Source organism: Pogona vitticeps, chromosome 3 (assembly GCF_051106095.1).
Source record: "Pogona vitticeps strain Pit_001003342236 chromosome 3, PviZW2.1, whole genome shotgun sequence".
Lineage (NCBI taxonomy): Eukaryota > Metazoa > Chordata > Lepidosauria > Squamata > Agamidae > Pogona > Pogona vitticeps.
In genome coordinates, this window is record NC_135785.1 from 146,435,006 (window position 1) to 146,459,567 (window position 24,562).

A 24,562-nucleotide genomic window follows, 5' to 3' on the forward strand; every position below is an offset into this window, starting at 1 on the left:
CGTTCTTAGCTCATTCTCCAAATTAAAAGGTGATATTTACAGGCAAATATCCATTCTTTTCCTTAGAATAGCCACCTGGTGATTTTATAGCTAACAGGTAGGTTAAAAATATAAACTTTCATTTATATTTTTAACTTAACTATACTGAAAAACCTATATCCAGTTTTTCTGAGGCTTACTTCTAAATAGACATATATAGAATGGGATGTGGGGTCCTATATCCTTATCTAAAAGTAAGTATAACAACTCAATGGATGTTGCTCCAAAGATGCAGAGGATCACATCATAAACCTACAATCCTACATCTGTTTACTCATAACTCTGCATTCTCATACACATGTCTGCAAGAAACACATTAAGGGGGTTACAAGACTCCTGAGCAAACATGCTTAGGGTTGTGATATAAGTGTGATGTAACAAAGTTATTTTTTGTGAAACTAAGACCCACTGAGTTTGATGGATGTTGAAAAATTGCTCATTTCTAACTTGGGTCCACTAACTCTTGCAGTTACATTCTGATAGGCCACCTCAAGCATGTTTTCCTACCAGCTATCTCGGGGAAACTTTACACACAGCTCAACCCTGGACAATCAATTTTTGTGTGTGGATTTTACACTTTCCTTACAGCTTTCTTTGTTGTGGGGATTGGATTAGGCTGTGAATGGCTGCACTAATAAGGCAGCTAACAGAATGAGCACTGGAGCCTAAAACCAAACAGCTGTTGAATTCTCCAGCTCATTCCTGCAGAATATCACTATAAATACTATGGGCCCATACTGGGGGTTCCTCTGGGTACATTCAACAGAGCATGCAGATTATATAGCAACTCCTATGGCAAATGGGGCACGTTTAGCTGCTCTTCTGCAGCTCATGTAACTGCCAGGAGTCATCTGTCCATGTATTTTTGAACAATAGTTAAAACTGCCAGACACCAGTAAGTCCCACTGAGAGAAAATACTTTCAAGGTTCCTATGATATTCAGAAGGACACATTGGAACATTGTTCTGTAATTAAAACTAAAATGTGGAAAGAACTGATACGCATCTACCTGCAGGGTAGACACAAATATTCCAAACAAACCTCTGGATTCCAGTGTGACTGGACACCTGGGAAAAGGGAGTGTTCTGTGAGCACATTCCCATGGCTGGGGAACTCAAATAGCTTCCCAAAGGTTACCAAAATATGGAGGTCAGTCAAAGAATCAACAGCTTTGCCAGGTCAGAAGTCAGAAAGTCAAGAGTTAATAGCCAAGCGACTGGTGCAACGGCAGCCATCTAATGATTATAGAGCTCTGTCTCTTGGGGCCATGGAGCTGGTTCTGTAGAGTACTTCCTAATGTATCCACATAATTAGGTTACTGCATTTTTTTCTGTTGGCCCTGTGCCTGCACCTTTTGACAGTAAGGAATTGAGCAGGTAATACATATTATACTTCATGCTTGAAAAGCGTTCACTTGCTTAATTATTCAGTGTCAGCAGCAGGGTCAGAGAAGAAGGTCACCATTTGCTCTGAGGGCATGGGAGCAGCAGCCTTCAGAAGTATTACCTCTGGCCTAGAGAGGCTGTAGACCTCCTGTTCAAAAGAATTCCAGTTGTCTTCTGTAGCCACTTTCTGCCACTCATGTATATCTATTTCCCCAAATGTCTTTGTTTCTTTTTCACTGTGCATATTTGAGCAAGCCAGAGCCCAACACACCATCAGCCCAAGGACTTTTGCCTCTTAAGGGCAGCCCTTATCCACACCATATATCTGACTGCTACTGAAACCAAGGAGAATTTCAAATATGGTTAGGAATACAGTGTGGATGGAGGAATTCCTGCTCAATGAAATAATGGCATCACTGGACATAATGGCAAGCCCTACATTGGTGCCAAACAGCACATTCCAATGCATGTTTGTTCAAAAGCAAGTCATGCTGTGTGGCTTATTCTCAAACAAGGTGTTGTAAGCATCTCTTTACAGCTGAGCTTTGGCTTCTGATAAGCAGCAGTTCTGGAGATGAAGGGGATGACAAACTTTCACATGAATCTCATGAGTCTTTCAGTTATACCACCCCCCGTCTGATGTTTTAGATGAGAACTTTGATCATCCTTCTCCATTAGCCATGCTGACTAGGGCTTATGAAATCTGGAGCACTGGGAGGACATTTGTGGAAAAGGCTGAGCTAATAGAAAGTCAAACCCATTAACGTGTGCATACCACCTATATCTTCACTGTCCACACCAAAGTGCATTATCTCCCAAAATGTTTGCTTTCAATTGATGTTTTATTTGCATTTAAGAATAACACATTATAATCTACAGAACCCACCTTTATCTCTGATAGTGCAGCAAGAGGAGTTACTGTCCTCTCACATTCTACCTCTTTCTCTGATCCCATTGCTTCTCTCCTCTATTGTGCGGATACGGCAAAATTAAGATCCCACTTTGGGAACAGTAGAGGAGGAAGATAAGCAAGAAATCTGAGAATCTGAGACAATGGTACCACCTTCTCCTGGTTCACTAGGACTGCTGAAAGTAAATATAGGTACTTCTCTGCACTTCTGTTTGGAAGTCCTAAAACCATCCTGTGAAAGCGGAAAATGCCTGGTAGGCTCCAAAGTCTTAGCTCTGGTTATCAAATCATAAAATTCAGGCTTAAGAGCACTGAAAACACAAACATGTATTCCTTTAGAGAGAGAACATTGCAAGGTCGGTATGGTACAGATGAAGGCTTTTGCTATCAGCTTCTGCCACATGGCATCTAATGCTATGCTCAAACCTTATAGAGACAAGCAATATCAAACAAGATATTTCCTTGAAAGGGGGGTTAAAATCCTAACCACCTCTTTTCTTTCTTTCAGCCAATCATTCACAAACCTTAACTGTAAGGTTGGTTTAGAAAGATATGCAAACTAGATCTGCATAGCTTACCTTCTTACACATTTAATAATTAGAAATATGCTAATGCATTAATTTAAATAAAGCTGGTGTGTTCTGTACCTTGGAGTTTTATTGTTTTCAGCAATTGAGAAGCAGAATATACTGCCACCAATTATGCAAAGTGATGCTCCAGCCCATCCAATGAACAAAGCTGCTCCTAATTCATACCTGCAAGAAAGTGATACATTCATGCTTCATAAAGACTTTAATCAGCAAATAGGTTTCTTTCACACCCACACCCTTTTTGGCGTGTGTGTATGTGTGTGACAAAGATAAACAAAGCCACCCAGCTTATTAACACAGATTCCACTAAATAACTATGCAGAAGCTGCACATACGATAACGTAAGAGTATACAACAAAGTAACCAGAACTTTGTCTCTTCTGAATATTTGCCTTTTCCTGTTCACTACTGGCTACAGTTCTGGAACAGCCTCCTTGAACCTGTTGCCTGGCTATTCCATCAGGAATGTTGGGAGTTATAATCCAGCATAATAGGAAAGCCTCACCTCTGGGAAGGCTCTTACAGACATTCTGGAGACCAGCCATCACAGGTACAGAAGCATGCCTAACTGATGGATGTGGAGCCCACTTCCGCCCACAGCCCAAATATGTCATAATAGAAAGTCCACATTAAAAATAATAATAGAGTGACTTGATTTTTGTTCTGGATTTGGAATCCATGCTGATTACCACCTATTCTGAATGAATGAGTTGACAAGGGAGCCTTACCTCAGTCTCTGGCAAGTGTGTACGGTATCTGAAAGACTGTATATTGTCTTTTAATATAATTCATAGAATTGTTTTTATAGCTTTTCAAACATTACTTACTTTTGTGCAATATATGTGGGGTCAAAGAACTCAGATGTGATTCGGTGTGCATACAGGGAACAACCCGTCAATGCGCTCAGCCCTAGAATACATCAGACGGATAATACATCAGAATACAGTACATCAGACGCACCATACATGTAGATATGATCCTTCTGACTAATGAAATCAATAGCAGTTCCCCCATGATTTTGATATGATGCACTTCCAGATAACTGCAGAGTTCTGAGCGTGTATAATTTCATATTTACCGCAGAGTATGAAAATCAACCCAGCTAAGCAAGCAATTTTGGATTTCATCTGGTCTGAGCCTCCAACTTTTGTGCACTTCATCCCAACCAGTGCAAACACAGAGCCAAAAAATCCAAGACAGACAGCAGCGATCATAAGTCCTCTGCAGGCCTGGATGTAACCTGAAAATACAACAGCAAAAGCTGGTTATTGATTAAACATGTCACTTTTCAAGGGTGTTTCAAGGGTCAGTGTGAAAATATTACATTCCCAGTCTCTCCCATGTAAATGGACCCACTTTGCAATTTATTGGACTTCAGAACCATGCAGAACCACCATGAGGGTTTGTCCAGATGTCTTTCCCGATTTATTTATTTAGTTCATTTATTCAGTCCCATGTTCTAGCTGGCTGGATAGCTCAGTGGTTCAGTCATCTGGCTGCAGAGCCACAGAATGGGAGTCAAATTACTCATTGTGCCTCCTGCAAGTACAGTCAACCTGTGTAGCCTTGGGCAAGCTGCGCAATCCCAGGGCACCCCCCAGAAGAAGGGAATAGTAAACCACTTCTGAGTATTATTTACCTGGAAAACCCTGAAAAAAGGTTTCCATAAGTAGGAATTGATTTGATCGCACATGATTATTATTAGCACTTGTTTATCTCATCCTCCCACTGAAGAATAGCACTGAAGGGCACCAATAAACATTATTTAAAACAATTAAGATAAATTAAAACATATTGAAAAAAGAATATCCTTTAAATATCACCTTAATCTAGACCATTACAGTCATCAAAATAATCAGGAAACAACAAAACAGTTCAGAAGCAACATGTTTTCCCACCTTTCCAGAAACAGTGAAAAGTGAGAACCAATCACAACTCTGAGGAAAGTGCATTCATTCACCAAGGCTACATCCAGTCCTCTAGGGAGACCAAGGGGCAGCCTGTCCAGGACCCCCTGAGCTCCCCAAATGGCCCTCCCAATTTATTTTGCTCCCACACATACTGTACATGATGCTCTGTAGAAGCTTCTGAGGACAGTAATGTGCATTTTGGGTCTCCTAATGTTGCAGGTCATGGGGGTAGAAGTGTCAGTGTGTACACAGCCCTCCAAGGTCTGTGAGAGGACAAAAATGGGCCCCAAACTCTTGCAAGTTGTCCATTTTTATAGACTCCTTATAAGGGAGTATAAGATCTGTTGGGTAATCATGTCCTGACAGCTATTAACCACCATGTTTCTGCTTGGCATCTACATGACGTTAAGAACAATAGGTGCCAATGCAGTTGTAACTTGACAGTTCAGTGAAAGAAGGCCATAAGAGAAAAAATCATACAGGGATGGGAGGGAACCTTCCAGTTCTCAACATATGGGCAATCTTCTAACCTTAGGAGAACAAGAACTATTAAAATACAGTATCAGAATAATAGATCTAGGATCAACTTTCCTTGACTAGAAGGCCTCTACTCATGGAAGCTGTCCAATTTTGAAGAAATTCTCTGCAACCACCACACCTCACTAGGATCCTTTTACATAGCATTTTGAGGGAACGGAGGCAGAAGCTGCTGTAGCAGAGGAGAAAGAGGTACACCCATGTTCCCCAATGCAATTGTGAATGCCTGAATATGGCACAGCTGCTACATGCACACTAAAATTCACCACTTTCCAGTGGAAGGACTGACAAAAATCGTTACACTTCCACGAGTACCAGGGACCAAACCTTCATACAACTACCGCACACCTGAGGGAGCTATCCAGCAACGTGGATCAACTTTGGGCTAGTACATACTACAAAAACTGTGCTGGAATGCCAAAAATCTTTCCAGGGTATTTCCTAGCTTCTTATTCCACCCTGTGTGTCTTCTAGCCATCATATATTTGTACTTGCAGTGTTGTTTTCAATCTTTTTCTTGTCTTCGTACTCCCAATTGCAGAGTAGCCCACATTTTCTTGGCAGTAAGTCCCACAGGACCCACCCACGGGACTCGTTCTCTGACACTTGAAGATCTGACTTTTAGACTCTCCAAGGAAGGAGCTCAGCGGCTATAGTTTCTGATTCCCCACATCTGGTAATCTGGGCTGAGCTGGGAAAAGCTACTATTTTGGATGACAACTCTCAAAAAGTTCTGAATCTGGCCATCAGTTCTCATCAACTATTTCATACCTCTGCAATACTGTGGATGGAGGAAGGGCAAATAGAAAGACTGGAGAACAGAAGCGGAATGTTGTGGCTACTTGAATTTCCTTGGGTTACTGGGGAAGGTATAGAGTCAGTCTAATTTGGGATCCAGATTTCTTTCTTCTAAGCAAAAGTCCAGAGGACAGGGCTGGTACATCCACTTGCCCTCAGATACATAAAACTGTTCACTCTAAGGACAACCTTTCAATTATCTTCCACATGTGGTGGACTATAATGCCTGTCATCCCTGACCATCAGCTGTACTGGATGGGGCTGATAAGAGCAGTAGTCCAAAATATCTAGGAAGTCTCCAAAAAGGGGGGAAATTGTTCTTCAACACCTGCTAGTTTCTTGACTCATTTCAAATGCCAAGCCCAAGATTTTAACATAGTAGTATTGCAGTCATTCCACATTCTGCCCCACCTCATTTCCTGCTGACTCCTCTGCCATTAAGTACAATCCTGAGATTCTGTTTCAAGCACCAGGTCTAGGTTGTGAACTTGCCAAAAATATACTGTTTGTGTAAGTACACTAGCAGACAATTTTGGCTGTTATTCCAGCCTTGAGTATCACTGTCTCATGTTAATGGCACCTTCGTGCTAAAAGAAGCAGGAAGGTGTCTACCGGCTTCAAGAAGTTTGCTTAGAAATCTGTACAAACCACTTCCTCTCCAATGTTGCATAAAACTTAAGCAATGCAATAAATATATATTTTATGTCAATATCCTTAAAGGTCTCAGAGTCTTTCTGCCCGCCTCTTTTCACCTCTGCCTGTTTGCCCTGCCTGTCTTTAACAGGTCTTATAACTGTGGACATAAAAAAGGCAAGATCCATGATTACTGCATCTAATTTGTTTGCAGAGAATGTATTGTCGATGAACATTAACTTTTCCTAGATCCAACACACCATTTCTTCACATGCACAGACAATCTGGAAACATCACAAAATATTTGCTTCTATATTATCAGAATAATTGGAGATTCTAACTAAATTTAAAAGCAGAGAAACCTTTCAGATGATCTTACATAGTTTTTGGATTTGCCTCCCCTTACTGATTGCCAATAAGTAAGTGGAATACAATAAAAGTGTTACCAAATTTATCAACATGCAGATTTCGTGCTGGTATCCAGTTTGCTCAAAAGCCAGTTCACATATGATTTTAATGGGCACTCAATTATCAAACAGCCTACCTGAAATCAAATGTGTGACATGCCTCTTAATAAAGCAAGGTCATTTAGGAACTCACCAGACTGTGCCACCATACGGATAAGAGAAAGACAAGAATGGAACTGTTGTAGGTGGAGAGAAGGGGTTAGGAGAAAAGCTAGTTAACAAATTCAAATACTGATGGTTACCTAAATAAGTAAAGGTAAAGGTTCCCCTTGACAACTTTTGTCCAGTCGTGTTTGACTCTAGGGGGCGGTGCTCACCCCCGTTTCCAAGCCATAGAGCCAGCGTTTGTCCAAAGACAATCTTCCGTGGTCAAATGGCCAGTGCGACTTAGACACGGAATGCTGTTACCTTCCCACTGAGGTGGTCCCTATTAATCTACTCGCATTTGCACGCTTTCAAACTGCTAGGTTGGCAAGGAGCTGGGACAAAGCGACGGGCACTCACTCTGTCACGTGGATTCGATCTTACGACTGCTGGTCTTCTGACCCTGCAGCACAGGCTTCTGCGGTCTAGCCCACAGCGCCACCACGTCCCTTGGTTAGCTAAATATTGGTAGCTAATTAGACCATCATTTATAATCTTTCCGTCCTGACAGAGTTCCTCCTGTGCCTTTTACTATGGTATGACAAGCCAGACTTGGAAGATGTCTGCTTCCTTAAACTTATAATGATCGGACAAGCTTAAATGAATTGGTTCTGTTTGTTTTGTGGTTATTAAAGACACGGGCTTAGATCCAACTCTTGGTCCTAACTACAGCAAATCCACAGAACCAATGGTTGAATTGTGAGCCAAAGCTTGTGTAAGCATTGATTCAATTGCTGTACTCTACTTGAGACAACCATTTGCATTCAGGCCCTGGGTGGCAATACAGTACTATCCCAGCATAAAAAGAAACTCTTTAATCCCATAGCGTTCAGTTGATCCCCTACACTAATTTAAGGAATGTGGATGGGGGAATCATAGAACTGAATGGAGCAACCATGCCCACTGCTGTCTGCATCTGGCACATGAAAGAAGGAGCTCTACATGGGTACTAACATACATATGTAAAGATTGTCCACAGAAGGAGGGGATCCTACTTGGACCAGAATCCCACTTGAGTGGAGAACCTCTATGATACCATGTGCAAAGACAACTGTGTATGTTGGCTGAACGTCTGCTGAGCAGAAAGCATGGTCAATACATGTGTCTGTGATGACATGTGGCCACAGACAGCCTCACTTCCCCGTCAATGTGCAAGGGATGTTTCTATGAATAGCTGTACAGTGAGAGTAAATCAAACACAATGCTGAAACTATGGTCCACCTAAAATAGCAGCTTGCCACCTATTGGCTGTAATCCTGTTGTTTAGTGTAGTGAGCTGCAAGTAAAGCCGTCCCATTTGAATCACTGGAACTTAACAGGAATTGATTCACCAAATTCTCACCCATTGAAAGTCAAATAGGTCTACCCTATTTGTAGCTTACTACACTAGAAAACTGGATTTCAGCCATTTTATTTATTTAAATAATAAATGAATGGAAGGGCCTTTGGCACAGGAAGAGCCTCGTGGCGCAGTGGTTAAACCGCTGTGCTGCAGCTAAAACTGTGCTCACGACCCGGGGTTCAATCCCAGGTAGCCGGCTCAAGGTTGACTCAGCCTTCTATCCTTCCGAGGTCGGTAAAATGAGTACCCAGCTTGCTGGGGGGGGGGGGGCAATGTGTAGCCTGCATAATTAACTTGTAAACCGCCCAGAGAGTGCTTGAAGTGCTATGGAGCGGTATATAAGCAGCACGCTTTTAAATAAAGAATTATTTTTAATGTTTCCCTCTGTGCGTAGAAAGGCATTCCCTTTTTAATTTCTATGCAATAGCCTGCTTTAAAGACAAAGACAATTTCTATGCCAGGAGAAGTGGTAGTTTCTATGCTAAGAGAAGCCATTCTCCCCTTTTGTCATCTCTGAAGCAGCAGAGATGACAAAAGGGGAGAATGGAATCGATGGAGACTGGTTCCCCCTCTGAAGTCGCATCTGAGTACATGGAGTACAAGGAGGAAGCCATCTTGGCAAAGAGCTGGGAACACCCCAAGCAGAGAGCGAGAGTGCAAAATATCTCAACCAGAGACTCTAAGTTAAAATATTTGTTCATATAAGGAAAATCTCCATGAACCCAAGGTCACGAAAGATCAATCTAAGATTAAAAAAAAAACCTTGCTCCTGTGACTTTCTGAAACATTGATATTGAATCCTATTTACTTCAAAGCATTGTGGATCCTTTAAATTTTTATTGTTGTGACTTAGCGACTGTGAGAACTTTCTACCTGGAGGGAAGCTCCACCCCCTCTTGGATCGGACATGTAAATAAGACTGAGAAAGAAAAGTAAGATTACAGCGACATCTGCTGACAGAAGACTTAAACAGCACTCCTTAAAGAAAAAGAAGGAAAATAGCTGCTGACAGAAGAGTCAAACAGCTTCCCTTATTTACTCAATATGGTAAGAAAAGATGGAAAAGGTGGAAAAGAAAGAACTCAGGGAGGCTCACCAGCAGAGGAACAGAATCTCAGTGGGATATTGGGACAAGAGTCCTTTAAGGACTGGCATCAGAGTATTCAAGGGGTGTTACCGACAGGTATACAGCGATTACAAGGAGGGATGGCTCAGCTATGTGTACAAATGAAAGACTTAGAGATGCGAATGACTGATATTAAAAATCAAATTACAGAAAATAAAAAACAAATAGAATAGATGAGACATCAAAAAGAACAGAAGGAAGACTGGAGGTTTTGAATGCAGACATGGGAGACCTAAAATGGGAAAGCAAGCAAGATGAAATCACACTGTTAAATTTGCAAATGGAAAGAGCCAATGCTGTACTGAGATTCCAGAATGTATCAGAACAAAAAGAAGATACAGAGCCAATGATTACTATCTAGTATTCCTCGTAGAGGTGCGACCAGAGGATATCCAACAAAATATAGATATAGCTTGAAGAATCAATGCAGCAAACACCAGAAATTTTCCCCTCCTTTTCTGCCCAGTCATTTCTCTTGTTTTCAAAAAGGCTTTTGCCTTCATTGTTGAATTAATATAATAACTCTGTTCTTGGAATTCAAAGAGGACACCTTCAAGCACCAACCACTTATATATAATTAAGTTTGTTCTCAAGAAGGATGTCAGCTCCATATATTGTCTTCTTTTCCATCTTATTTGCCACAGAACATGCTTCAAGATATTAATTTCTTTATTTTTTCTATTGAGTCCCTTGGCTTGTATCATTCTTAGGACTTTATCTTGAAAGATCTTTCTCATAAATTTAACATGAATTTATCTGGAGATAAAGATGGACAATGAAGATGGACTAAATCACTGGTTCTTAACCTTGGGTTACTCAGGAGTTTTGGACTGTAACTCCCAGAAGCCTTCACCACCAACTGTGCTGACTGGGGTTTCTGGGAGTTGCAGTTCAAAAGCATCTGAGTAACAAAGGTTAAGAACCACTGGACTAAATGAATAAAACATGAAAATGAAAAATGAAGTGGTTAAAGATCGTAAAATAAAGTGGGTATAAAATGGTAGAAGAATGTCCAGAAATCAGTTACTATTAAAGAAAATATAGATAAGATGCTTTATAAATGATATATGAGTTACTGATGGTACCCAAGGCCAACAAAGCTTTCTTTTTGAAAAAAAAAGGTATTTAAATGCTTTTAAATAGTATGGGGGAAAATAGGAGGACACTTTTATTCTGTTTGATGGACATATACGGAAATACTGTAGGTGTATGAAAGTGTGAAAAATATTCTGTTCCACACGACAATACAGTGGTGCCTCGACTTACAAACATCTCAACCTACAAACATTTCGAGTTACTACCAGCTCTGGCTGCAAAATGTTGCTTCAACTTGCAGCCTGAGCTTCGAGTTACAACCAAAGAAAGGCAGGAAATTCAAATTGCTAACTGTTGGTAGGCGAAGAGGCTGCTTCTTTGTAGCTCTTTTGCCCCAATGATTAGAGTGAGTGTGATTGGAGGAGGCTTCAGACTGCCTGGTAAGGTAAGGTGCTGTTTTCTGCTTTTTAAAAAGTGTTCTGGGTGGGTTTTGCAGCATGGTTTTGGGCTGGGTGGTAGGATTATGTTTCTATGCTGTGATGGGTCTTGTGGGGGTTTGTTTGCTTTTTGTTTTTTTCCCCATTTCCGATGGGTCTTGCGGGGTTTGGTTGCTTTTTGCTTTGCTTTTTGCATTTCTGATGGGTCTTGGACGCTTTGCTTGCTCTTCTTTTCTTTTCCCCCTTCGGCCGGAATGGATTGATTGCATTTCCGATGGGTCTTGCAGTGGTTTTTTTTCTGTATGTGTTTTTTTCCTTCGGCCAGGACGGATTAATTGCTTTCAATGCATTCCTATGGGAAATGGTGCTTTGACTTATGACCATTTCAAGTTATGACGGAGTTCCGGAACCAATTAAGTTTGTAAGTCAAGACACCACTGTATTTAAATCGGATTTGGTCTTTTTATTAAATAGTAGACTTGAGATGTTAGTTAGAGAAATGAAATATTTGATAATGCATGTAATCTCTACAGTTAGGTTATTAGATGGAAAATAATAGAAGAAAACAGATATTCTCGACTTATAAAAGCTGACAGGAAAGAAATGGGAAGTTGCAGAATTGGTGGAAACAGAAGTAATAATTCCATAATTAGACTTGAAAGGTAGCTTGGAAAGCAGAGATTAAAGAAGAATGTGAAGGTCCAAATAGGGAATACACTGTAGATAGATTAGAAATTATAGTAACACTGCGGAAATCTGCTGGTTTCTTTTTATCTTTCTTTGTAGTATAAGTGTACAAGTTGATGTAAATGTACTATCTCACTCTCTGGAATTTTACCCCTTCTTTTTCTGTCACCATTAAAAATAATTTAAAAACCCTGAATAAAAAACATGAAATTTGAGCTTTTTAAGGAGGCCTCCAGAAACATCTTCTCCCTATGATTTTTTTTATTGTCTTGTGTGTTCTTATTTGAATTTAGTTTGCTGTTGCCTTGGGGTTTTCTTCTTTCTCAACTTTTTATGATTTGGGTGTTTTCTGTTACTGGGTGGGTACATGTGTTTTTTACGTATTTGCTGTTAGTTGTCCAAAGTAGATGGACAGGATATAAATGTAATGAACATACAAACAAACTAGTGGTGAGGTATGATGGACACAATTTATCAACCTGTGGGAACTCAAAGTTCTGCATTCTAGTTTTAAACATAATTCTGTGTGTAATAACGCACTGCATTGAGGGTTTGAGAGTGACAATCTAGGCAGACAGCAGGCTTTTAATCAAACATAGCAACACAGGAAGCATTGAAAGCCTCTGGTAGACCACCAGATGTATCCATTAACTGCCTTTGTGAGGTGAAGTCACAAGCTGTGCTGCCCTAATTTAATGTTATGAAATGTGGGTATTTGTTCCAAAGTTTCCACTCACCCTCCGTTCTCTTCTCCTGTGGCTTCACTCTGTGCTGCATTCTTTAGGTATACCTGTACATCAAAACTGGCCAAGGAAGCCATTATTTTCTGACAGGCCCAATTTATTGGCACTGTTAGTAGTTAATTAACACATTAAACGTGCTGAAGCATGAAGGTATTTACCCGGAGGTCCTCTCAAGTTTAATTTATGGCGAAATCTCCTAGGTAAATGGGTAAACATTCACCCCAACCAAAATAACTAGCATCAGCTAAAGACAACATGGCTGCCATTCATCAGTCAAAGGCCAGCACATGCTTTGTTCTAGAAGAAGAGGAAGAAGAATGAGGACTGTGGGAGGAGGAAGAGAGAAATAAAAACATGATTGATGTGCTAAAGTGGCACAGAGTTACAGAGACTGATAGGATAAGTAGTGTGAGAGAGCCTGAGTTGGAGGCAAAATCAGAGAAACACAAGTAACTACAACAAGTTTGACTGTACAAAAAGAGACATGGGAGGCAGGAAGCACACGGGAACATTATGACAAAGAGTCCCAAACAAGAAAGAAAGCAAAGGGCAAAGCAGCAGCTGCTACCATGCTGAATCACATATTTGGGAGCAGCCCCCCGTCCTTGCATGACAGTCCGAAGTTCTAGACTGACAGGCTATAGGATAGACACTCCATTTCAGGGTGAGTTTTTGGTTTTAATTCAGGAATGAGGGACATGTGATCCTTCCTATATTGCCAGACTGCCATTTTCACCTCCCTCCCCATAGACTATACTGGCTCAATGCTGGGAGAGTCACACATACCTCATACCTGCTTTAAGACTTTTGTGGGAGACAGAATACTAGCAAACGGACCCTTCCTCAGCCCAGTATGGCATTCGTCAAAGTCCAATGTTTTGCACAAGTGTAAAAGAGTCTATGCCCTCCTGCTGCATCCCTTTGCCTTAAACAGAGGGATGTCAAATATAAAAAACTTTGACAGGCCTGCCTCTTCACAACACTAACACAGGGAGCTACACCCATAGTTTTGCATCTAAGCCTACTCATTCAGAGGTGAAGGGAACCAATAATATAAGCAGTTTCTTATTTCATCCACTGGGAGCAACAATAGGTGCCTAAGCCTTCAACTCCCTTCTCGCTGGCTATGAATTCTGGCAAATTACACATTACACACCGTCCACATTACACAGTTGCACTGTGTTGGGGAGGGGATGAGGAAGAAAGAGTCATGCTAGGGCATGAATCCTGCCAGCTAGGGGATAATACAAAAGGTAATCCGAAAGGTAATATCGCCAGACTCTGGGAACAGTTGGCGGCCATTCCTCTTGCTTTGCTAAGACCATACATTTTGGCACACTGGCCTGGTGGCTTTCCTCCTATTTCTCCACTCAAAGAAAAAGCACACAGCCTGTTTCATGCGTGCTTGTGAAAGCCATAAGGATGGAAAGAAAAGGTGGGGACCAGCTGACTTAAATGTTGCTGTCAGACAGGTGCTTGAAACCATCAGCCATTCTCTGAGCATTTGACAAAGTCTGACTTTTCACAGAAGAGCCACAGCATCTGGGTGCAGCACTGAATGATAGTTTACCATTATGTCCATGAGCCCTGCTCCCTTCTCCCACACTCTGTGGCTGCCAGGAAGAGCCTGCAACCAACCCCCATTTTGTTTGTACCCTCATTCTCAAACCTATAATTAGAATTCCAACCTTACTCCGAAGTCTCAGCACAAAATAGAAATAAAACAGGTCTTCATTTAAATATCTTTAAAACCTATGGAGCGCTTTTCTATTAAAAATGTAATAATTTGACATAAAGTAAAAGCAACAAATCAATTCTAGCAACATGGCATAAAAAGCAGCAAGAAGAACTGTTTACTGAAACTGGACTCTAGTCATAAAACCACCCAGAACTGTGTAAAACAGTGACACACATTTAGACCAATGGGTTTTTAAAAAGTAAGAACCAGCTTTGATGAGGCATCACCACTGTCATCATCTTAGAAACATGGAGCTGAAAGAAACCCTATAGATCACTGTCCAGCCTCTGTCAAGGAGGCACAGTGGGCCATGTGAAGTGCTAGAAAAATACTTATTGACAAATGCTATTTACCAATTTGCTATCAATGTTCCAGAGACCAGACATGTTCCTTTTTTTTTTAAATTATAACTCCGAGAATCACCCAAATAACTGGAGAATTGTGGGAGGTGTAATCCAATAAGTAATTTTTAAAATTATTATTATTATTATTATTATTATTATTATTATTATTATTATTATTATTATTATTATTATTATTATTATTATTATTATTATTAGTAGTAGTAGTAGTAGTAGTAGTAGTAGTAGTAGTAGTAGTAGTAGTAGTAGTAGTTTTATTTGTATGCCGCATTTCTCCCAACAAAGGGACCCAAGGTGCCTCACAGCATTAAAATTCACACAATTAAAACACAGTAAGTTGAATATTAAAAGATAAATTAAACAATATATGATTTAAAAATTAAATTAAAAGATTAAAATGTGAAAACATGAAAAAGATTAAAATTATCTGCTAAAATGGGGTTCAGGGATTCAGTTGTAATTGTTAAAAGTCTGCTTGAAGAGATGGGTCTTTAGCTTTTTTTGGAAGGATAAAAGGGAAAGGGCCCTCCTGATCTCCCGAGGAAGAGCGTTCCATAGCCTGGGAGCTGCCACTGAGAAGGCCCTCTCCTGTGTCCCCATCATCTGTGCTTGCGCTGGCAATGAGACCGATGCTGATCTTAATTGCTGAGAATGCATATATAAGGAGATACGGTCCTTCAAGTAGCCTGGACCCAAGCTGTATGTTTTTGAGCTCTGAATTGTGTGGCATACATAGCAGATAATCCCAAATAAAGAATGGCAGGACTCAAGGAAGTTTTCTTCCTCTGCCCCAATACGAAGGGATAGGAAAATGGCATATCCTTTCTAGAAAGACCTTAAAGTAACTGAGATCAAGGTTAGTAGTTGCCAACCTGAAGACAATTTTATTTTGGTTTGTTCCTTAAAGAATCCCAGGGCAGAAAGGAATGCTGTAACCACCACTACTATTACCACCAGCAAAATAAGAACCATTTTTCTTTGGATCAAGAAGCAATGACGCTGATTCTGAGTTACGACACACACCCAAAGCAGAACAGGACTGCAGTTCAGATAAGTGACAGATCCTAAGAGGATGGGTTGAGAGCAGATTTTTTTTTGTAACCTTCTTTTTCCTGTAAAGGATTCAGGGCAGTATACATGAGTTATCACATTTTATCTTTGTAACAGCTTTTCCAGTAAGCTGCCATAGATAGCAAAGGCAGAGCATAGCAACAAGAAACTTGTACGTAAAGCAGATATATTTAATAACAACAGGAGCAAAATAACTTAAAAGCAGCTAAGATTCTCTGATTATATTGTGGGAGCTCAGCAACATTCCACATTTCATCCCTGCCCTGCTCTCCTGTCCTCGGTCCAACTGTTTCATTCACTCAGTAGAATTTAGAATAGATCCTTATGGGCATTACCTTGCTAATCTACACAGAGTTCATGACAGCTGTTTCAAAAGCAAGAGCAATGGGTGTGAATGTTTGCAAATAATATTGTGTATGCATTTAGGACATGTTTATAGAGCTCTTTGGTTATGTTTCTGGAGCAGTTTATGTGGAAATAAAACAGAATTAAAGATATAAAAAAAATCTGAACCATGATAAAAACCAAGTTATTGTTCCACACAATTAAAAGGTTAAAAGCCTCGGAAAAACATAGCACTGACATCTGACCATATGATAAGGTGAACATCAAGTCTTTTTTTAAATGCTGGGATGCTGATTCAGTATTTTGTAATTTCAGTAACTTGTTGCATCACAACTGATGTATGTGTGGGCAATGTTGGATTAACTTTGTTAGCTGATGGGGAGCAGAGGACACAAGCTGGGCTGCTCCCGGATCTTCAACGACAACAGTGACCTACAGAAACCACAGTCAAAGATAAGAGGTATCAATGACTAATGTCTGCACCTGAAGAAGCGGTTAAAGGCCCAAAGGACGGGTAGGCAAGCAAGGGCAGGTGAACAGGTCATTTCAATTCATTGTTTAAATCAGTATTTACCTACATTTGCAAAATTCTTCCCATTCAGAAAAAAAAACCCTCTAATGTGGGAGACAGTAAAACTGCAAATTTTCCTCTCTGTTTGGCAAAACCCAAAGTTCAAGTTTTTATATGAGACTGAAATTAGAAAGTTTTCATGCAGGGCTGCTGAAATTCTCCATTGGGCAAAATTATCCATTTCTATTCCATAGTAGAATCTCTTGTCTTTGGTTTCTCGGATCACTCTACACTTAAGGTGAAAGAGAGGAAGGTTTTTCCAGGTGCTGTTCTACCTCTCCTCCCCCTTCCCCCAGGTTACATTTGGGGAGAGATTCTGTTTCACAGGCAGGGCTTCTTCTGGAGTTCATAAATCTACCCTGAAGACAAGGTGAAGACCTCTGTATTTTGCCTTTCAAACTGAGAGAAGAGTTCATAGAAGCTCAAGACTGGAAGAGACCTCTGGGTCAATCTGTCTGAAACCTGCATGATGACCTCCTGGCCTGAACGCATCCACAGAGAAGCAGTAAGGCAAAAGCTACAAACATGCCTGCACCTGAATGAACAGACTATAGTGGAAAGCCAAGGTTTAAAACAAATATTCCTTTGTTGAATTTCAACTTCACCCAGTCAGCCTAGCCACTGGTTAGGCTGGCTATGGGATTCTTGGAGTAAGAGTACAAAAAAGCAGCCTTTTCCAGGCATTGGTATATCACCAAATCCACCAAACTCCAACTTTTCTCTGTTATACAGAGAAGATAGATACAAAGATACATACAAAGACAGGGGATAATAATAAAAAGGGTATACCATTATAGCAGGCAAACTGGGTGAGAATGTTCTTACATCTGCAAAAGAGGATCAAAGTCAGTCATGCCGCACAATATTTTGTTCTGGCAATGGGTTATAGTGAAGAATGATGATCATATGGAGGATTATATTTCAGGGGAAGAGTATATTGGTATGTAGAAGGTCCCAGCATTATTCTCTGGTAGCTTCAGGTTTTGGGTTTTTTTAAGGATGAGTAGAAGCTGATGCAAAAATCCTTTGCCAGAGACCCTAGAGAGCTGAATGAACAATACTGCTCAATATGGTCCAGGTAGACTCAGAATAAGAAAGCTTTGTATCTCCCCCTACAAAATGTAGGCATGGTTATCATCTCAAGCATGAACCAGCTGGACTGTTAAAACATTTCTAGGTCCAAAAAAGCCTGAAAATATTGGTCTTCTAAATCTCCAGGAGTGACTAAAACTGTCATTTTAAACATTATTATTTTCATGAGCCAATTTTGGAAGATATTTTACAATGGTCTGAAGTAAATATTACATTATTGGCATTTCAGATCTGACCCTTTGCTTTTTTTTTAGTGTGGCTGCCACATTTTAGTCACAGCATGTTTAAAAAGGAGAGCTATGAGGACTCAACATAGGGCTAAGCAATATATTACAGAGTTTCATTTATGTTAATGTTAGAGCCAAACTGAGGCGGCCTTTCACGTCTGAGAAATCATTACGGCATAAAGTAAAAACATTATGGCATAAAGTCCAATCACAAAAGCAAGCAAACTCATTTTCAAATTATGGTAGGTGAAAGAGTTATGGGACGTCAACATGTACAGAATTACCTCTTCTAGCATTGAGTTAATCTATAAGATATAATTGGGCTCTAGGTGTGGAAGACATACACTTTGACCTTGATGTATTTTTCCTTCACCTGACAACAATGAGTGTTTTTTGTGTTTACCAAGACCCAGCTAAACTTTCTAAGAAGCCAGTGGTACATATGGCGACCACACCATTTTAGAGAGGGGCTGAGTGACCCTCAGAACTTCCAATCAATCAGAACTTCCAGCTAATGGACAATTCATGAAGAACCCTCCCCAAATTTTCTTCTGGCATCTAATTTTTTGCAGCCAGGAAGATGTGTACATAGGGGGAGAGTTGCACATGCTGTAACTCACCTACATTTAAAAAAGACCCAGATCAAATAAAAGGTCCTCGTCTAGCATTCTGTTTCAAAACAAATGGTTCACTATTTGCAGACAGATGAATGCATCATGTGAGAGATATGAAGGCAATACTTCTATTGTTTATTTCTATCACCTGATATCAGTGTACATACTGCTTTTTCATATTCCATCTAGTTATACTTTTGTTGTTTAGTCATTAAGTCATGTCTGACTCTTCGTGACCCCATGGACCACAGCACGCCAGGCCTTCCTGTCTTCCACTGCCTCCCGGAGTTGGGTGAAATTAATGCTGGTAGCTTTGGTGACACTGCCTCACTTTACGATTGCCCCGCATTACGACGAAACTGCATTATGATGATCTTTTGTGATCGCAATTGCGATCGCAAAACGATGGTCTGAATGGTTTTTTTTTCACTTTGCGATGATCGGTTCCCTGCTTCGGGAACCGATTCTTCGCAAAACGAAGAATTTGCGGTTTAAAACAGCTGATCGGTGGTTTCAAAATGGCCACCGGGTAAACAAAATGGCTCCCCACTGTTTTCTGGGACGGATTCCTCGCTAGACAGGCAGCGAAAACAGCTGCCCTATGGAGGATCTTCGCTGGATGGTGAGTTTTGTCCCCACTGGAACGCATTGAAGGGGTTTCAATGCATTTCAATGGGGTTTTTTTTCCGCTTTACGATGTTTTTGCTTAACGGCGATTTTCCTGGAACGGATTATCACTATTAAGCGAGGCACCACTGTAGTTGGAGCAATCTTTGGCACTGCCCTTCTTTGGCATTGGGATGTAGACTGATCTTTTCCAATCCTCTGGCCACTGCTGAGTTTTCCAAACTTGCTGGCATATTGAGTGTAGCACCTTCACAGTGTAATCTTTTCAGATTTTAAATAGTTCAACTGGAATGCCATCACCTCCAATGTTAGCCATGCTTTCTAAGGCCCACTTGACTTCACTCTCCAGGATGTCTGGCTCAAGGTCAGCAACCACACTATCTGGGTTGCTTGGGACATCCAGATCTTTCTGGTATAATTCCCCTGTGTATTCTTGCTGCCTCTTCTTGATGTCTTCTGCTTCTGTTAGGTCCCTCCCATTTATGTCCTTTATCATGTCCAGCTTTGCACAAAATGTTCTTTTAATATCTCCAACTTTCTTGAATAAATCTCTGGTTTTTCCCTTTCTATTATTTTCCTCTATATCTTTGCACTGTTCATTTAAGAAGGTCCTCTTGTCTCTCCTTGCTATTCTTTGGAAGTCTGCATTCAATTTTCTGTAACTTTCCTTATCTCCCTTGCATTTTGTTTCCCTTCTCTTTTCTGCTATTTGTAAGGCCTCGTTGGACAGCCACTTTGCTTTCTTGCATTTCCTTTTCTTTGGGATGGTTTTTGTTGCTGCCTCCTGTACAATATAACAAGCCTCCATCCATAGTCCCTCAGGCACTCTGTCCACCAAATCAAGTGATGTTGAAAGGTATGCCTTGGATTCGTATTGACATCATTCTATCTTTTTTGAGATTATATCCCATTACAGCTTTTCCCACTCTTTTGTTGAGTATGAGGGCTACTCCATTTCTTCTATGGGATTCTTGCCCACAATAGTAGATATGGTAATCATCTGAACTGAATTCGCCCATTCCCATCCATTTTAGTTCACTTACGCCCAGGATGCCAATGTTTATTCTTGCCATCTCCTAGTTATACTGTACTAGCCAATCACTATTCATGCATCTGATAAATTGTAAATGTTCTTCTTGCCTATGGTGACGGTTATCACCATATCTTATGACACTGTATTCCATAGTTCTAAATGCAGTTTCAACAGAATACCACTTACACAAAACAGTCAGAAGACATAAATTACCATAAATAGGGAAAATACTGATATAACTATTTTGAGCTACAGAGACAGAATCAATCAATATCCTAACAAGAATATGCCAACAAATAAGAAGATAAATGATCTAGAGACTGAAAACATAAATATATGGCCCTATCTCAAAGAAAGGAGGTGTCAAGGAGTGTAGTAATTGCTGGACCATGGCATTAATTTCCTATGGAAGAAACATGATGCTCAAGATTTTACAACAAAGACGTTTGCCATATATCGAGTGAGAAATGCCAGATCACGCTGGATTCAGAAAAGAAAGAGGCTGCTAGAGATCCTATTGCAAATGTATGCAGGCTACTGGAGTATTCCAAAGAATTTCAGAAAAAAATTATTTATACTTAATAAATGAAACTCAATAAAGCATTTAATTGTGCAGCTCATTAATAGTCATGGCTAATTTATTTATTTATTTATTTATTATTTATTCTATTTGTACCCCGCCTATCTGGTCAAACGACCACTCTGAATGAAATGGTGTGGCACAACATTTGATTGTCCTAATATGTAATCTATATTCTGAAAAAGAAGCTGCTCTTAGAGCATAATACAGTATGGAGAAACAGGACACTTTCTAGTTGGCAAGTGTGTCAGACATCCATTCAATCTATATGTAGAACAGATTAAAATCAAAAAACTGTTGGATTAGATCAGATGAAGGAGGGTGAAAAAAATCAGTGGTTTAAGACACACAAATTATATATTATTACTAGAAAGTCACAATGACTTGGAACAACTACTGAAGAAAATTAAAGAATAAAGTGCAAAAGCAGGATTATTGGCAAACTTTGAGAAGACAAAAATAATTGTGATAGAAGAATTATCTAACTTCTAAGTTGAGAATGAAGAAATCAAAATAGATAGGACTTTCTATATCTCAGCTCAAACATCAGTAAAAATGGAGACTGAAGTCAAGACACCAAAACAAGACAGAGACTTGGAAATACATCTATGTAAGAACTAGAAAAGATCCTTGAGAAAGATGTGTCACTGGAGACCAAGGCAAGCATCATCCCCTATGGTATTGCTGATTACTATGTACAAATATGAAAGTGGACAGTGAAGAATATATCAGGAAAGAAAAAGATCAATTTGCAATGGGATGTTCAAGAAAAGCTCTGCAAAGAAGTGGGTTCTTGATCAAACCTAGCCTGAACTCTTACTAGAAGGTGAAGTAAATTGAAGCTATAATATTTCCAACATGAATGTGACCAAACTCTGGGAGGCAGTGGAAGACAGGAGGGGCTGGCATGCTCTGGTCAATGGGGTCATGAAGAACAGGACACGATTTAACGACTAAACAACAAAATAATATTTTTGATATATCATGACAAGACTTCCTGAAAAAAACAATAATGCTAAGAAAAGTGGAAGATGATAACAAAAGACGAAGACCTGCTATGATGATTTGATTCAGTAAAGGACACCCTGATCTTTCTTTTGAAACATCTGAGCAGGCCTGTGAATAGGAGCTTTTGAAGTATTCACAGGGTTGCCATAAGCCATGGGCAACATGATGGCACATAACAGCATACAAATCAGCTCACAAATGATGTGTGTCTCCTCCTCGTGCCTTAAGGCAATTTCCTCAATATTACCGCATTTTTCTCTGTATAAGACACCCCCATGTATAAGACACCCCACCCACTTTTCCAACCCAAAATGTCTTTCTTTGTAAGAAAGTGCAGCAGAAAAACAGGAATCCTCAAAGTGTTTTGATTCCTGCTTTCTCCCTCCACTTTCTTGCAAGGAAAGTGGAGGGGGAAAGTACTTTCCTCACAAAAAAAAGTACAAGAAAGTGGAGGGGGAAAGCAGGGATCAAAGCACTTTGATCTCTTCCCCCTCCTTTCCTACATGTATAAGACAACCCTCAATTTTTAATCTAAAGATTTTAGACAAAAATATCATCTTATATATGGAAAAATACAGTACTTACACATAAGGACTACAGCTCTGCAGCAGAACATCTGTTTTGAATGCTGAAGATCACACATTCAACATCCCTGATATGTTTAATGGAAGCAACTTTCGTTACAGGGCTGGGCTGCCAGTAGTCAGACTGTTGAATGCTGGACTGGATCAGCCTGAGGCCTCACAACATCTACAGCAGTTCCATAGGTCAAGTCTTCATACAAAGGGACAAGGCTTTGCACTGGTGAACCCCAGCTTCTATTAGTCCTAAACAGCATCTTGCTGGGAATCTAAGAAGTGCTCACCTCAATGTCATCTTAGGGATGGGAAAGCATACTGTACATTTTCAGACAGCTGGGGTTAAACAGTTCAATTTCCTTCTTCCTCAACAAAGAGAGGTTTCTATTGCAGCAAATTATCACTGCAGGGATTCAGCTGGAACCGGGCCAAAAGGGAGGGATTGGTCTTTCAACATTACAGTGAGGTGTGCTTGGGTAGCTTTTGCCCACATTTATTTAGGGTGTCAATAAATGATTCTGAGTTTTAAATGCTGTTAACTTCTATGGAGACTTTGCTAAATGATGAGATTAAAAAAACAAATGAACTGAAGACAGTCCTACCAACATTAAAACATTTTTAAGTTTCATGGATGGCAACAGTGGACGTAAGTTCTTGCCACAATTTATTTTACTGAAACAAAAAGAACAAGAGAGCTACATTTCGACTGATTGTCCCTTTAATAAGCAATATAAATGATATTTTCCTGTTTCTTTCAGCAAGGATGGTACCTTACTACAAAACTTTGGGGTGAATTCCTCCTCGTTCTTGTCACCAGCTACTTATGCCTTTCAGATGATAACAGCTCACCTCGTAAGATAAGCTAAACTTTTGTTTAGATTCATCATAATGGCCATATCAACACATTTTTAGGGAGAAGAAAAACAAAAGGACTTTCAATAGCGCTTATATTTTGGCACCCTTAAAATCTGATGTAACCTTTCACTATTTCCTACCAAGTCACTAAAAAGCTGAAGAACCATTGAAAATAATAATAGCCATACTGCTACTGAAACAATTAACATATTACCTGGTTTACTATTCTTGAAAGCTATCTTGAAGGATCTTATCACTCCATATGAGGCTTCTTAGATTTTAAGATTTGGGGAGGTCTTTCTCTCAGTTCTACTTTCTTCCCAATCTTGTTTGGTGAGGACAGGAGAGAAGGAGGGCCTTCTCAGTGGCAGCTCCCAGACTTTGGAATGTGCTGCCCTGAGAAGCCATGTTGCCCCCCTCCCCTTCTCCATTTCTCATCAGGCAAAGACCTTCCTCTTCAAATAGATGTTTAAGCAATGAAGGTCCCAAGAAAGCTATATTTATTAAGCTTAGAGATTTTGAATGCTTTAAAATGTTGTTTAAATTGTTTTTATCTTGGTTTTACTATTGTGATATGTTTAATTTTCATATATATAGTTTCTCTGATACTTGAAAATTGTGGATTATTGTATAGTTTTAATTGTTGTGAAGTGCTTGGGTCCTGTATGGGCAGAAAGGCAGGAAACAAACAAGCAAACACACAATTGAAAGAAGACCCAACGTAAGAGGCAAACATTGGGAGTTCGATTCCCCACTCTAGCTCCTTGAGAGGGCCTTGATGATCCACAGGGTCTATTCCAGCTTTGAGGTTCTAAAATTATTATTATTAAGAAAGAAAAGTATTTTTATTCTTTTCAAATTATATGTTAAAGAGTCTGTAGCAGCTAAATCTTTTCTCTGTGTCCAGCACTAGCTCCAGGTTTTAAGGGGACACTCCAGCAGGATACCCTCAATGGTTCCCTTAAATGGCGAGGGCTACAATTAAATCAATCCACATTTTCAGCAGTTGCAGATGATGATGTTTCTCGTCCTCAGTGCTCAGAGGGAGAAGTCAACCAGACCCTCAACAGTCTGGAGC

The 24,562-nt window shown here is 40.0% G+C and overlaps 1 protein-coding gene across 2 annotated transcripts in view; it reads right to left on the reverse strand.

Annotated features, from left to right (window-relative positions):
* CLDN10 (claudin 10) overlaps window positions 1–24,562 on the reverse strand; it is a 78,047-nt gene that overhangs the window by 475 nt on the left and 53,010 nt on the right. For both annotated transcript variants that reach the window (XM_020783548.3, XM_020783546.3), the window contains exons 2-4: window positions 4,003–4,164; window positions 3,752–3,833; window positions 2,982–3,089 (exon numbers count right to left, since the gene is read on the reverse strand). In XM_020783548.3, coding sequence (XP_020639207.1) covers window positions 2,982–3,089; window positions 3,752–3,833; window positions 4,003–4,164 — 352 coding nt within the window. The remainder of the gene's footprint in view (window positions 1–2,981; window positions 3,090–3,751; window positions 3,834–4,002; window positions 4,165–24,562) is intronic.